At 30.8% G+C, this 14834-nt stretch overlaps 2 protein-coding genes across 3 annotated transcripts; both read left to right on the top strand.

Moving 5' to 3' along the window:
• The first annotated feature begins 1321 nt into the window (after positions 1–1321).
• On the top strand, positions 1322–9322 carry LOC129910734 (rab5 GDP/GTP exchange factor). The gene is made up of 7 exons (XM_055988227.1): positions 1322–1623; positions 1697–1882; positions 1960–2287; positions 2343–2500; positions 7546–7802; positions 7865–8107; positions 8253–9322. The coding sequence occupies exons 1-7, from the start codon at positions 1482–1484 to the stop codon at positions 9171–9173; spliced, it is 2235 nt and encodes a 744-aa protein (XP_055844202.1). The 5' UTR covers positions 1322–1481; the 3' UTR covers positions 9174–9322.
• A 1780-nt stretch (positions 9323–11102) lies between these two features.
• LOC129912546 (transmembrane protein 11 homolog, mitochondrial) lies at positions 11103–12388 on the top strand. 2 transcript variants are annotated; one of them, XM_055990840.1, is made up of 3 exons: positions 11103–11245; positions 11696–12032; positions 12173–12388. In XM_055990840.1, the coding sequence occupies exons 1-3, from the start codon at positions 11223–11225 to the stop codon at positions 12335–12337; spliced, it is 525 nt and encodes a 174-aa protein (XP_055846815.1). In that variant the 5' UTR covers positions 11103–11222; the 3' UTR covers positions 12338–12388. The 2 variants fall into 2 exon arrangements, with proteins under 2 accessions (XP_055846815.1, XP_055846816.1); XM_055990841.1 differs by having other exon boundaries at positions 11119–11245; positions 11701–12032.
• The last annotated feature ends 2446 nt before the right edge of the window (positions 12389–14834 follow it).

The raw sequence follows: 14834 nt of genomic DNA, 5'->3' as shown, positions 1-14834 counted from the left end.
ACTAAAAAAGGATACACAAATTATAAAATTATCTCCTACTTGAGTGCAACATAAGCCCCATATTGAATGTGGGCGTTATGTCCCCACTCAAGCGGAAATTAAGCCTCATTAATAAAAAGTGGGCCTTATGTACCTGAGTCCTATCTCAGCAAATCTTGCGTACGCGATGCTACTCCCTCAATTCATTCTGTTCAACCTAGTATTTCTTATTCATTGGTTAGCAATAGCCGCTTTTCATTGGAGGTGGTACTTTACTCATGAGTAGATGACATTAATTAGGGTAGAAGGGGGAGGATTTGCCAGGATTTAGGAAAATTGACTTAACGCAAAGTTTTTACGTTTGTTTTAATTTTTTTATATCTGATATTATTATTGACTTTATTATCTTCACTTAAATATTTTTTTCATCTTGATATATTAATTATTTCTATTTTTAATAATTTATTCAAAAAAACGAAAAGTGATGTGGCAAAGCCTCCCCAGGTGGGAGGCTTTGCCACGGGGGTGGGGAGGGATTGCCAGTTACCTAAATATCAAAGTTAATACAAATAAAACCAATAATCATAAACAAAACTTCTTTTTAGCTGAAAATACGAAGAAGGGATTGATTTTTTAGGATTCTACCATCCTCTTTTGAGGTAGCTCGCTTCTGGCAAATGTACCCCATGGGCTGCATTTGCCAGATCAAAACCTACCCAAAAATAAATGGCAAATGTACCCCACATGATAATCTTTCGAAAATTTACTTATAACTTTTTTATAAGTTAAACAGTAAAAAAACCAGTTCTACATCACAGCATAGTAAACATAATTTTCAAAAGATATTTGTATGAAATAGTAATTTAACCAGACAAATATTTAAAATTTACGACGGTTATGTGCCTTTCATATTTTGGTTCTCAACATTAAAAAACTATCACAAGCGTCTAATTTATTTCGTGTCTAGCCAAAAGCTGTCAAACTTTGTAGAAAGTTTTCAATCGTAAATGTGCAACAGAAAATGATTTTTCAGTATTTAATATTCTGTTGGTTTGGAAAAAAACCTGGACTGGCAAAGGTACCCCATTGGCAAATGCTCCCCCTTCTACCCTACTAGTACTACTCATGCTCTTCTGCCCTCCAGTAGATGGCAATTACATTGATTTCGTTGAAAATGCGTTCCATTGAAAATGGATAGTGAACTATTAACAGTACTTTGCCAGCTCCCAAAGGACTGTGTAAGCCCTGTCCTAGTAACAAATATTTCAGGTTGACAGCACTGTGTTTTAAATAAAAATAAAATCACCATTGTGAATACACCACTAATTGATTTGAAATGTCATATCCGCGAAACAAATGTCAAAATCCAAATACAGAAAAATAAATCGAAAAATGGTCGAGTGAAGTCACAAAAAATTTATTATTATTTAATAACAAAAATAAAAAATTCAATTAATTTTTAAGTTAAATATAATTGCAAAAAAATAAAATTTTTGACAAATATGGCATTAGCAAGGCCTCCATCCTTACGTATTGGCCAACAAGATTTAAAATGTCGCAAAGGCTGTGGATTTTATGGAAATGCCCAATTCGATGGACTATGTTCAAAGTGTTTCCGAGAACGCAATGACAAAAGAAAAAGACGTAAAAACAACTTACAAAAAATGTAATTAATCAATTTAACAAAAAATTTCAATCAATCCCTCGTTATGTATAGAAATTGGTCTAACTACTTCAAAAATCGATCCTGCCCTACTAAAAACTCAACCTGGACGACTTTCTCCCAAAAACATTCTAACCCATGGACAGCTGTCACCATCTCGAAATGCCAGTAACCAAAGCGATCAGGGAACATCCAAGAAAAAGTTTTCCGTCTTTCCAAAGTCCTTTCCAACACCAAAATGTTTGTATAATCAAAAATTCTCATAATCATAAAAAATGTGTCATTTTTTTCCTCTTTTGCGTGATTTCTTTTTTTAGTACAAAGTAAAGAAAGTAAAGAAGAACAGAGGCCATATGTGCCTGATCCAACAGAAAGCCAGTTTATATTACAACTCAAACAACTGCGAATACCAGACGATGCAAAGCGAAAATTAAAAAATGATATTCAACGTTTGGACAATGCAATTCGAACTTATATGAATACTAGCAATAAGAATATTGACGAACTATCTGAGTTAGTTCAGAATGCTTACACTAAACTCGGGGATCTGGTCAATTCGGATCCACGTTTTGCAATAACAACAAGCGAAGAACGTGAGGCGACCATTGATTTCTTTGAGAAAGTTGTTATGACCCAAAATCACAAGTTAATTGAGAATTTAATTGAAATTAATATTTTAAAAATGATGATTTTGTTTTAGATTTTTATTTTCACCTTATTTCACTTCGGACGAAGAGAGTGATGCCCAAATTCAGAAACGAATTCGACAATTGAGCTGGATTACTGCTAAACATTTGGTTTGTAGTATTGACGAAGTGAATGCAGAATCAAGAGAACTTGTATACAACGCAATAACTGGTGAGTTAATAATTGAAAAGTTATTCTCGGAAAGGTAGTATTTAAGAGTTGAAGAGCTCACGTACGGTTCTTAATATATAAAAGACGTGCGTTGTGTATCCCATCACTCCCTGTTTACTTAACATTCAATGACCTATTGTGATAACGGTTGCCGTTTTGGTAGATTCCTACCAAATTTGGTAGGTTTTTTCGGTTTTAGACTAGTTTTGGTAGGTTTTTTTAAGTCACCTTAAAAAACTATTTTATAGTTTTTAGAATGACCATTAAACGCTTTATTCTTAAGTCAGTCAATTACATTTATATAATTTCTTTCTTATAGATTACAAAATCTGTTTTTAAAAGTTGCAATTTAAATGCATTAGTAAGAAAAAAAGAAATATAGCTTCAAAACTTCAATTAAAATTTCTAATGTCCTCTATTTCAGAAAGCATTTCATCCTGATAACTTCAGAAATCGACTAAAACCTTGTATCTAACTGATGAACCCACTGCACAGTGGTTCCGTAGTAGGCCATAGGCCGAAATATCGATGTCAATATAATGACGTCATTTTTCGTTATATTTGTTATAAAAAGCCTATTCTTTAAGATAGCATAACAGACATTTTGAGAAAATAACGGAACTTTTCATATCGACCATGAAAAGTTGTCGAAAAAAGTCTGATTTCAATGCTTTATTTTTTATCCCGAATCAACTTAAACTTTTAAGTGTATTTTTCGGTTAAAATTATTTTTAAAGTTTTTTTTTTGTTATGGAACTTAAAGTGGAAGGTATGTACTTTATTTAAAGAGTTTACAATTCCATTTTATTTAAAATTTTCAATAAAAAACAGACTAGAAAAGGACAGGTTCAAATTCCATACTTTTGTTTTTCTTCTCACTTTACCGAAACTTTTAACTATGTTGTCATCAATATAAATACATGATTCATATACATAAATTTTCTCTAGCACGTGTAGTTTCTTAAACAATTTAATCTGTCTGCGAATAAGTGCGACGGGCTACGACTGACTCTTTCACACTTATTGTTTCAATTTTACCCATATTTCTCATATTTAAAGTTTTTCAAAAAAAATTTTTTTTTTTTAACTTTTTATGTTTTCCTTAAGTTTTTGCAACATATTTTTATAAAAATATATGATATTAAGCAAGCTTTAAATCTGAAATGTAACATAAAAATTATGACTGAAATTGAAAAAAAAAAAAAAACAAATAAATAATTTTAAAAAATAACTTATCATTTGTTTGTATGTAGATTCAAGGCTTCTTTTTACAATTTGTTATTAAATATATACAAGATTTCTTTATAAAACAATTGTTTTTAAATTAATTCATTTTTTATTGTTAAAAAAAATATATTCTCACACATATTCAAGTATATTTTGTTGCTATCCTAACCATAATCCCCTATGGCCGCCCTTCTTAGAAACCGGTACCACTGTGCACTGTACCTACTTAGACAAAACACATTTTGGAGGAGAGTCACTACACCTTATACAGTACCTTGCAATATTATTAGGCCCAAACGAAAAAAATACAATTTTCATGTTGCTGAGTTATTAAATTTTTTGTCGAAATATCTTAGTTTTTTTTTCTCATTTACTTACACTTATCATGTACATACAGATTGACTTTAAAGACGATCAGATCTTCTTTATTTATGCAAGATTGGACTTTTGCCCTAAAGATAAGAATGTCACGTTATTCCTCGATACAAAAATTTAAGTATTGGACCCGTCTGGAAATTTTTCGGTCATGAATTCCATAGAAAACTTCTTTTGGAGCTTATTCCCTTTTGCACGTTATTTTATATCAAAATTTATGAATTCTTTTACTTTTTTTTTTAAGTCAATCCGTATGTACATGATAAACGTAAGTAAATGAGACGAAAAAAAAATTAAGATATTTCGACAAAAACTTTAAAAATTCAGCAACATGAAGCAAAAAATTGTATTTTCTTCGCTTGGGCCTAATAATATGTCAAGGTACTGTAATTTAATTTCATTCAATCACTCCGCTTAAAACATACTTCAGATCTATAAAAAAACCTTTAGTTTTGAAATGATAAATGCAACAAAATTTGCCGCAGAGCATCAGAAAATCTTCGTAAAGTTTTTTTTTAATAATTTAACCTTTTTTTATTTGTTTTGCTTCATTTGTATTCTTTGCAATTTTAGCAAAAAGTGGCTTTGTAGTTGTAATTTACATACTTTAAATATAGTTACCGTTTTTGAATCATTTTTATCACTTAAGCTAAGTATACAGTTCTTCTAGCAAAAAAATAAAAACAATTCATTTCTTATGGGAGAGATTTTTTTAGATTTTTTCCAAAAAAAAAATTTTTTTAGCTCACCACAGCTGTAAACCAAAATCGGAAAAAAAATTTATAGTCACCACGATTTTTTTTCTCGCAAAACAATGTGCAGTCCATTGTTTTTGCGGAATAAAACTTACAACTGTTCACCATAGATATTTTTTCTTCGCCACTTATTTTTTTTTTATCTAAAAGAACTGGGGTGAGATTCTGTATGGCGAAAACGAACAAACGTTTTCGTGTGTGCGAAAGGTTTGATTCATACAACTTGAAAAACGAAAGAATTTGTACTGTATCTGTCGCAAATTTTCTTTCGTTTTTCATAGACGAACGATCGTTTTCGTTTCATTTTTTATAGAATGTACTCCCTGTATACTTGGCTTTAAAAACAAAAATTAGAGAATTGGTAGTTTTCTGTATAATTTGGTAGGAATTTTGTTAGGAATTTTTTTCACCAGTGGCAACCGTGATTGTGATACCACAATAGAATCCATAGAATTTTCCTACACGAAGAATCATTAAGAGCCTTTAATGAAGCGAAATAGGCTTTTATGGTCGATGGGAGCTTAATCTAAGGAAGTCATCTTTTATGACACCTATCACTGAGTTAATCTACAGTTTCTTCAGTTTTTTTTTAACGAAATTTTTATTGAGCAGTTATTATATAACAATTTTGTTAAGGCTAGGCGCAAATCAGTTGACAAGAATTTCAATGACTCTAGACACAATTTACAATTTTTAATCGCGAGAAGCATGTGGTCGTTGAAATCCTTGTGATCCATTTTTAGGACTGAATAATTGCGCGACTAAAATCGCATGTGAGCGCCTAGCCTAAAGCTAGTTATCGAAAAATGTACATTGATTATATTACTAATATGTCGGCACAAAAAAAGCCTAATGTTTTTACATTTTTTTTAAAGCTAAATTTACAGTTAATTGTTATTGTGTTTGTGTAGGTTGGATTAAGGGGGGATTAGGCTTTCAGCCACGTCGTGGGTTGATATCAAATACTCATCCAAAATTTGTTTAGCTTCTAAGTACCGCTGGTTAGAATGTTTTGGCTTGGATTATGACTCTTCCTATTATTGGGTTTGGGTGGTTGGTCTGGTTCTGTAGGCATCGTCTGCTTGATTAGATAAGATATCTGTCGAGTTTTATAATTTTGGCTTCTTTATACAATCTCTTGTTGCTGACGTATTTTCTGCGTATCCTGTCGTATTGCATGCCTGTACAGATCCATAAGATCTTCCTCTCCAGGATTGCTTGTTTCTTCAGGGATAACAGCTCTATCGAGCTTTCTTGTTTTAAAGCTGGACAAATTTGATTTGCGACCGCACGAGTGTTCCACCTAAGGTTTCCATTTATTATAGCATTCTGCTAGTAGCATTCGCGGAGTAGAAATTTGTTGCAATGAATCCGATTTAAAAAAACATGGTTTATGATATATGATATAATTAAAAATGTGCATACAAAATACTAAATGGTTTTATTTGAAATATTGTAAAGTATGAACTTTTTTATCCACATTTTGTGCATACCAAACTTAGTTTATACTAGTTAACTTCCTATTGCTAGTGTTTACTTTTTTATGCATACGGGCCAATAAGTAGAGACAGGGAATAAGAAAAAGTAATTTTTTGTGGGTTTTGCCTTCAGATAAAAATTTGTAGAAATGTTGTTCCTTTTTTATGATCGTGAGCAGATTTTGAGGGGTTTTTTTATAATCATAAAATAGTTAAGTTAAGTTAGTTAAGTGAGGAATTGGTAGTTGACTTAATTCCTACAATTTTCGAGAAAAAAAATTCTAAAAAAATGTGTTTATTAAACTGCTGCGCCATCTATAGAAGAGTTTGTGGAGATGGATTCAATAAATTTGATGGCGACCTGAATATCCGAGAAAATGCAGATATCAGAAATTGATAAACAACGTTGATACTAAAATGTGTTTACATTTTTTATCAATTATAATGCATAATATCACTTAGAATATTGTGTTAAAATTTTAAGTTAATTGGAGCAAAATTGACAAAGTTATGAAGTCATACTTCACTTATGAACGTTTTGTACTAAAACTTAACTATAAAGCGTTTTCCCAAAATCAAGTTTGCAAAGTCGGTTCCCCTCATAACTGCAAATAATTGCACCGATTATTTTGAAACTTGGAATACTTTTTCTATACTTAATTTACAATGTATCCCCGAAGAGTTTTTTTTTTTCAAATTTATTAATAGTTTTATTTTACAAACGCAAAAAGTTATGTTTTTTTAATTAAAAATATTTTTTTTCCCTTCAAAGTGTTTTAAAAAATTGAAAAATTAAAATTTAAAAAAAATAAAAAACGATCTTCAGTTTACCTGTGGATTACTATTATGTATTATTTAACAAATGATTTTTGATTTCTAATGCTCCAGCAACAATTTATGAGGAGCACCGCAATGCGATTTTTTTTTTTTTGCGAAACGTCCGAATAATTGCCGCAATTGCAGTATTTTTTAATATTTCTTCATAAAAATGTTATATAATATTTTTCAAATTTCATACTTAATTGCTACACTGTTTTTAATAAATATATTTTATTTGTACAGTCATAAAAATTAACGATAACATTATTTCTTTGGTAGGAACCAACCTTAGCCATCCCCTTAAAAAAAAAAAAAATTAAAAGTCGATTTTTGTAATCAGTATAATCTACTATCACTTACCTCTTTAACTTTTTTTATTGTAATATTTCAGAACTAGTCGGAATAGATTCTTACTATTCGCCACAAGAGAAACTCGAATGCACGGTGCGTTGTTGTCGACATATCTTCGCATTACTAAAACATGCTTCTGGTGGTCCTGCTAGCGCTGATGAATTTCTACCCGCTTTGATTTTTGTCGTACTCAAAGCAAATCCAGTACGACTACATAGTAATATAAATTTTATAACCCGATTTAGTAATGCTTCGAGGCTAATGAGTGGTGAAGGTGGTTATTACTTTACCAATTTGGTAAGTTTTATAAAAATTGATATTTCAAATTGCTTGGCTATAATATAAATTAACTATTTTAGTGTTGTGCAATTTCATTTATTGAAAAACTAAACGCTGAAAGCTTGGAAATGCCTGTAGAAGATTTCAATTTATTGATGTCTGGTCAGAAATCATACAGTACACCTTGGGAAAGTGCACTGTTGGCATGTGAAAGTCTGCATCTTATATCGGAGAATATGAAGCGAATGGAATTATTGAAAAAGAAGAATTCAAATATTCTCAATGGGATCACAAATTTATCAAAAGAAATGAATGATTTTAAGGTGAGTAACTTGATACAAGTTGAACAATGACCAGACATTATCACAAGCTGATATTAGTACGTCTTTGATCTAAACTATCTTATAAGCTTGTAACATTCTATTTTGGTTTAACTCAACAATTAAAATTTAATAATTAATTTTTCAGAGCGACGTTATTCTAAAGGTTGAAGCTACACTCAGTCGTGCTCCATTAACTGTTTTACCAATTAAAACACCATCTTTCCTAATAAGCAAAATCCGGTCTCACAACAATAGTGCCGACTTGAGCTCATCATCAAACAACAAAGTAGAATCTGAACCCCCAACTGGACATTTTCAAACCAATTTACTTGCGTCGATCGATAATGACCAATCTGCAGCCATATTTAAAAATCAATTGATCCCAATATCGATTGTGCCAATTATGAAGAATGATGACTTGATGGATCTATCAAAAGATGAAAATCCAACTCCGATTATGTCAACTTTATCACTTAAGGACACAACCAAAGATCGACTGTCACCAGCTGCTGGAACTGCAGGTGTAACTACATCTATGTTGACTGACAATTCCACGGATTTGCTTTTCGCCTCACCTATTTTCAATTATACGCCGTTTGATACTGCGTCCTTGGATGGTGTTGAAACTCCCGATGATTTGCTAACTACAACCACTTCAGAGTTTAAAGGTGGCCTAACAAATATTAACTATGACTTTGATTTATCGGATTTAAGTGGTGAGAATAGTGTTGCTGAGGAAACGAAATTCGATTTGGGAGAATTCGATCCACTTATGAAAAAAGACAACGACCTAACTGAACAAACTGTTGAATTGAATAAAGAGGAAAAGAATATACTCGATGCAGACTCATCATTAGACTCGAAACCAAAGAGTTTGCTCGAGAGTGATTCTCCTCCGAATGGAGTTCATTTGCCATCACCAATTAAACCAACTACTGTGACCGATTATAGGGGATTTTCGAATTTCAATATTCCATCGATATCATGCAACACGGGAGATTTTAGTTCTATAAATAATTCCAACATCGATGATGTGTTGACAAGAGGTGGTGGTGGTGGGGGCTAAAGGGCCAAATTCAAAAATTATAGTTAAACAAAATAGGAAAGGATTGTTTCTGTGTTATTTTTACTTAGAATTACATAATAATTATTGTTTATTTTGTCGAAATTAATATTTATCCTGAGATGAATTCAAAATAAAGCTGTTTCAATGCTATACAAAATTTTGTTATGATTTCACAAAAAAGAAGGAGTTTGACGATCGAATAACTTATCTTTTTGAATATTTTCTTTCATCTCTCGTTCTCAGGTAACCACAAAACAACCATTGCCGAACCAAATATTTATGAAGTCTTCAAAAAAGTGGGTCCGGCAATTCTGTCTGTCTGTCTGTGTGTCTGTCTCTATCTGGAGCTGCAGCCTAAACAAGTGAAGTGATTTTCTTGAAACTTGGTAGTTAGCAGTTTTTGGTGATTCCCTAGAGGAGAAATTGAAATTTTTTTTTTATGACCAAAACTAACGGTACCTGCCATATAACGGAAATACAAAAGTTAATTTTTTTCAAAAACGGCTCTAACGATTTTGATTAAAATTTTTGTTTGTAGTATTACAAATAAGAACCAATTTTTAAAATAAAAAAAATATTTTTTGTACCGTTATTAACGGTACCTGTCATAGAACGGTTTTTTCGTTTCTGAATATCTCGTACAACATTAACCCGATTTTAATGAAAATTTTTATACAAAAGTGTTTAAGTAAAGGTAATATTAAAATTTTAGAAAATTTTCAAAAAACGCATTTTTGGATTTTTAAAAAATATTTCAAATTTTTTTTTTTGAAAATCAATTTTATGAAAACGGATTAATGAAAAATTTTGAAATTTAGTTTTTATGTGTAAATTAATTATTTCTTCAAAATGGCATACCAACTATTTTTTTGAAAAATGTTAGACATTTTTTATATATAAAAAATTATTTAAAAAAAAACGGCTCCTACGATTTTCGAAAATTTTTTTCTAAAAATACTTTTTTATACAAGTAATAAAATGGCATACTTGGTTTTTTTTAACACCATTTAAAACGGTGTTTAATTACCTAATTATAAAAATAGATTTTATTTTTTTACACTACCTATGAAATTTCTTAAAAATATCAAATTTTTCCTAATTTTCTTGAATAAAAAGCTTTAACATTAGAGTTACTTTAAGCATAAGAGCAAGTACGTGCGACCCAAGTAGTGCATTTTATTTTTTTTTTGGTGCGGACACTAAAATATACTTTTCTATATTTTTTGTTATGCTGGACGAATCTGAAGTCAGAAATATCCTATCAGCTCCCGTTTTTGAAATATTTCCGAAAGCCTGGTACGCTCGCGCTAAATTTTAGCCGAGATAAAATTCCCATACAAGTTATCGATAATTTGTATGGGATCCATTTTAGCTCAGACCTTGTTTATATATACAAGGGCTCAGATAAAAAATGTTTCGATAATTTGTATGGGAGCTAAAATTTAGCGCGAGCTGCGTACCAGGCCTTTGTATATGAAATCTATAGTACTATCATGAAGTGCAATTTTTTAGTTTGTTCGTTACCTGAGTGGTCGCGAGGGCGCTTAGATCGAATTAATAATGGGAGTAAGGAGATGAGATATACATTTCTGTTTGAAATTTGACATATTTTTTAGTTCGTTCGCTAGCTTACTTTTTTGGTGGCGCTGTTTTTTTTTTTCATGATAGTACTATGGATTTTATATACAAAGTACCAGGCTTGACCCGTATAAAGCTAGGTACGCAGATCGAGCTAAATTTTAGCGGAGATAAAATTCGATAGTTTGTATGGGAAACATTTTAGCTCGGCCAAAATTGTTCGATAATTTGTATGGGAGCTAAAATTTATTTCGAACTGCGTACCAGTACTAAGCGATTGACGCTAATTCAATCTGTTTTCTCCTTAAAGTTTTAACAAAACTATAATAATGGCATCACTCACTACTCCAGCTGACATTTCTTTCGGGCCCATTCACAATTAACAAAAAATAAAGAAAAGTGCTTATCGAATTGGATAAGCCAAAAAAAAAGCCAGTCGTATTCCAAATGTTAAAATAAATCAAAAAAAAAATGGTTAATAAATCCGATGACAGGTATGTTTATTTATTTATTAAATAACAATTAAACAAATGAAGAAAAATTTTTAATCTCAACATCAAATATATCATTTCCTCAAAATAAACAACACTAATCTGAAAGTAAAAAGAAAAATACATGCCAAAAGAATTTTTTCTTTTATTTCTTTCTCTCTGGACAAAAAAAGTATTTGTTTTGTAAAAATGTATTTATAAATACTTTGCATACATACTTTGTTCTATGATTATAATCAGCCGATTATAATTGACAAAAACAGAGCTTCTTTTCAGTCCTTAACCTTGAACTCTGTGGAATGTTGCCTCCGGCTGCCACTGATTTTTGTTGCAGTTTGTTCACACATTCCAAAATGCACATTTTTTTCTTTTGTTTGGTCGTTCTTTCACTTTCCTCTTCTAAAAGACTTGTTAATCCCTGTTACTTGATGATTTTTAATATTTTGGTTTCAGTGCAGCAGCCAAACAACCAACATTTCATTTTATTCGAGAAGTCTACGACAGTGGAAATGCCCACGAATCATTTGAGGCCGAATTGGATAAGGGACTCGAGGCCAAAGTCGATTACATAATAATCGAGCCGACTCGACTCGGCGATGAAACAAGCCGTTGGATCACTGTTGGCAACTGTTTGCACAAGACCGCTGTTGTCTCCGGTCTAGCATCAATTATCTCAGGCGTCCTATGGCAGGAGCGGCCTATCTTCAGTGCACCGCTGTGCGCTGTGTCCGTCTTCTGCACGGGCCTATACACAGTCTCATGGAACTATGATCCATGTTGTCAGTACCAGGTATTATAACAAGACAAGACAAAAAGACACTTTCAATGACATAAAATCTAAATATAGAGATGAATTATTCTTAAAAAACAAAATATCAAAACAGAAATACTTTCTTACTTTGTTGTTAAAATTTATTTTTATTTTTTTAGGTGGAACGAGATATTACGAAACTGAAAAGTATACCCCTGGCAGATGTGTCCTCACCAGTAGTTTTAGGCTATTCAGATAACTCTAAAACCAAGTACTTCCATCGCGGAGTCACATTATTATCGGCAGCATTTTGTGCATGGCAGATTTATAAGGCCTACAAGTAGTAGTAGCTCAAAAAACAACAAAAACAATATTTTATTAAAAATTTAAAAACACTTTTTGTCTCCATATTTGTTATTTGTAAGATAAGAGAAGGAACACATAGAATAGTTTAAAAAGAAGAGAAGAGAATTTTGTTTTTGTGTTTGATTTTGTTTTTATTTTTTTTTTTTTTTTTTTAATTTAATGCAGGATAACGTTTATTTTCAAATACGAATTGCAATTTAATAAATAAAAAAAACATCGTGTTATTATAATTCCTACTGCCGAAAATTGTGTATTGTTGATTGTGGCATACATCTTTGAATGCAATACATTTTTATCGATTTATTTTATTTTTGTGTGGATCGGAATGTGTTTTTTTGATTTTTGTTGTTTATTTGTTTGTTTTGTCAATTTTTACAGATTTGTAATTAATTAATTAAAAATAAAAATAAATATTATGTTAGACAAACATTGATCATTAGGCCTCTCTTTGTTCCATGTTTATTGTTAATTAATCAAAATTGTAGACGCTCCATAATAAAGTATTTTTAAAAATAATGTGTTTGATATTGTTCTTTTTTTAAAGATATTTACGGATTATATTTTCAAATGTCTCTACTTTAATAGCTGCTTTTTTTTGGAAATATTTATCTACTGCTTAGTACTTAAAACTACTTTGATCTACTTTTGCTATACTGAAAAAGTCGTTCAAAGCAGTTTTAAGTACTAAGCAGTAGGTAAATATTTCCAAAGGAACGCAGCTAATATTAAAGCAAGGGACAGATGGGTCAAACGCAATGACTGATTTATGTTGTTTGCGGTATCATACCGCGGTATCATACCGCAAACAACATAAATCAGTTTGGAAGCCCGAAGATGGAATGTTAATTCCGAAACGCGTTGCCATAATTTTAAAATTAAGTTGTATTAAAAGACTGAGTTATAATAAAATAACCATTTAAATATTTAATCTATTTTATTTTATTTTATTTATTTATTTCATTCGGTTAAATATACCATTTTTCTGAGCCCCCTAATTTTCTGAGCTACCCCAATTTTACATTATATTTCATAAACCATGTTTTACAAACTTTCTCGGCAGTGAAAAATTATTTTTTTTGTAATTAATTAAAAAAAAAATTTGAACCACCCTAATGGAAATTTTTTTTTTCTTCGATAATTTGGTCAAAACAATATCCACGTTGATTTTTTTGGAATTCTTCAAGCAACTGTAGAAGAAAACATTTTTTAGAGCCACCCTAATACGAAAAAAATTAATATAAACTCATTATCTCAAAAAACACGATTTCGAAATTTTCTGTGTCATTAAAATTTAAATTTTTCGAAAAATGAAAAAAAGAAACATTTTTTGCACCCCCCTAATTAAAATGTTCGCTTTTCATTTTTTTTAACAATATTTACATATTGATGATCCAAAAATAAAGTACTTTATTTTATTTTTATGAATTTATTCAGCTTTCAGAGATAAACTAAAATATATTTTTCAACAAATTAATCATACAAATATTGCTACAGTAAACATAATTTTTTAAGTATTTCATTTAATAGGTTGCCACACAGACCTATAGTTTTATGTATCCTGCATTTATCTATGTATTTAAAAAATAAACAAAAACTTATTACCTAAAACATTAAAACTCCCAGCTTAGAGAATCGAACCCAACCCACAAATGTTCTGTACACCTCAATTATTCATCAATAATTGAGGTGTGGGTGGGTTGAGTTTTTAATGGTAAAAAATGGTATATCTCGATTTCCGGCAAAACTACAAGTCCTATAGAAAAAAGTTGTATGGCAAAGTTGAAAAAGATAAAAATAAAAAACCAAAAACTCGGTTTTTTGAATTTTTCACATAAATTTTGAGATTATGTGGAAAAATTGTTGATACAAAAGTTGTAGATCTTTTTATTACCTACAACTTTGTCATACAACTTTTTTCTATAGGACTTGTAGTTTTGCCGGAAATCGAGATATACCATTTTTTACCATTAAAAACTCAACCCACCCACTTCCCGAACTCGGCTCGCCCGTAATTTATTTTTCCTTTAATTTTCATCATATTCACCTAATTTTCTAATGGGTTTCATTCTACTATGATTTTTTTTGGTTTCAAAAATTATCGACCCTGGTCTAATATCTGACTGTTGAAAAATTGTTTTTTTCTCTATTCTGGGGAATAGGTACTAACTGACTGTTTAAGTGACTATTGAAAAATTGGCCCTTAATCAATAGAGCAGTTTAAAAAAAAAATTTCATAAATACATAGTTAAAAAAAAAAAACAGAATAAGTGTAATATCATTTTGTAGCAATTATTAGTCAACCCCTTAAAACAGAATTTGAAATAAAATTCAATGTCGCGTTTTCGAAAATTTGATTTTTCAAAACTTGACAGCAAAAATGCTAACGAAAAAAATATATAGGGTAGAGTTGCCTATTTTCGGCCGTCTCCAGTTTCCGTCCACCTTTCGGAAAATCGTTATAGCTAGGGATTTAGT

Source organism: Episyrphus balteatus, chromosome 2 (assembly GCF_945859705.1).
Source record: "Episyrphus balteatus chromosome 2, idEpiBalt1.1, whole genome shotgun sequence".
Taxonomy (NCBI): Eukaryota; Metazoa; Arthropoda; class Insecta; order Diptera; family Syrphidae; genus Episyrphus; species Episyrphus balteatus.
The sequence above is the reverse complement of the archived record's forward strand: the minus strand, read 5'-3'. Positions and strand labels throughout refer to the sequence as shown.

What these genes read in the sequence shown, in the direction of transcription:
- LOC129910734 (XM_055988227.1), top strand. Translation starts at nt 1,482, where the DNA reads ATGGCATTAGCAAGGCCTCCATCCTTACGTATTGGCCAACAAGATTTA. An exon ending in GTTATGACCCAAAATCACAA is followed by an intron (nt 2,288 to 2,342) that starts GTTAATTGAGAA and finishes ATTTTGTTTTAG; the next exon opens with ATTTTTATTTTCACCTTATT. An exon ending in GTTATTACTTTACCAATTTG is followed by an intron (nt 7,803 to 7,864) that starts GTAAGTTTTATA and finishes TAACTATTTTAG; the next exon opens with TGTTGTGCAATTTCATTTAT.
- LOC129912546 (XM_055990840.1), top strand. Translation starts at nt 11,223, where the DNA reads ATGGTTAATAAATCCGATGACAG. An exon ending in GTTAATAAATCCGATGACAG is followed by an intron (nt 11,246 to 11,695) that starts GTATGTTTATTT and finishes TTTTGGTTTCAG; the next exon opens with TGCAGCAGCCAAACAACCAA. An exon ending in ATCCATGTTGTCAGTACCAG is followed by an intron (nt 12,033 to 12,172) that starts GTATTATAACAA and finishes TTATTTTTTTAG; the next exon opens with GTGGAACGAGATATTACGAA.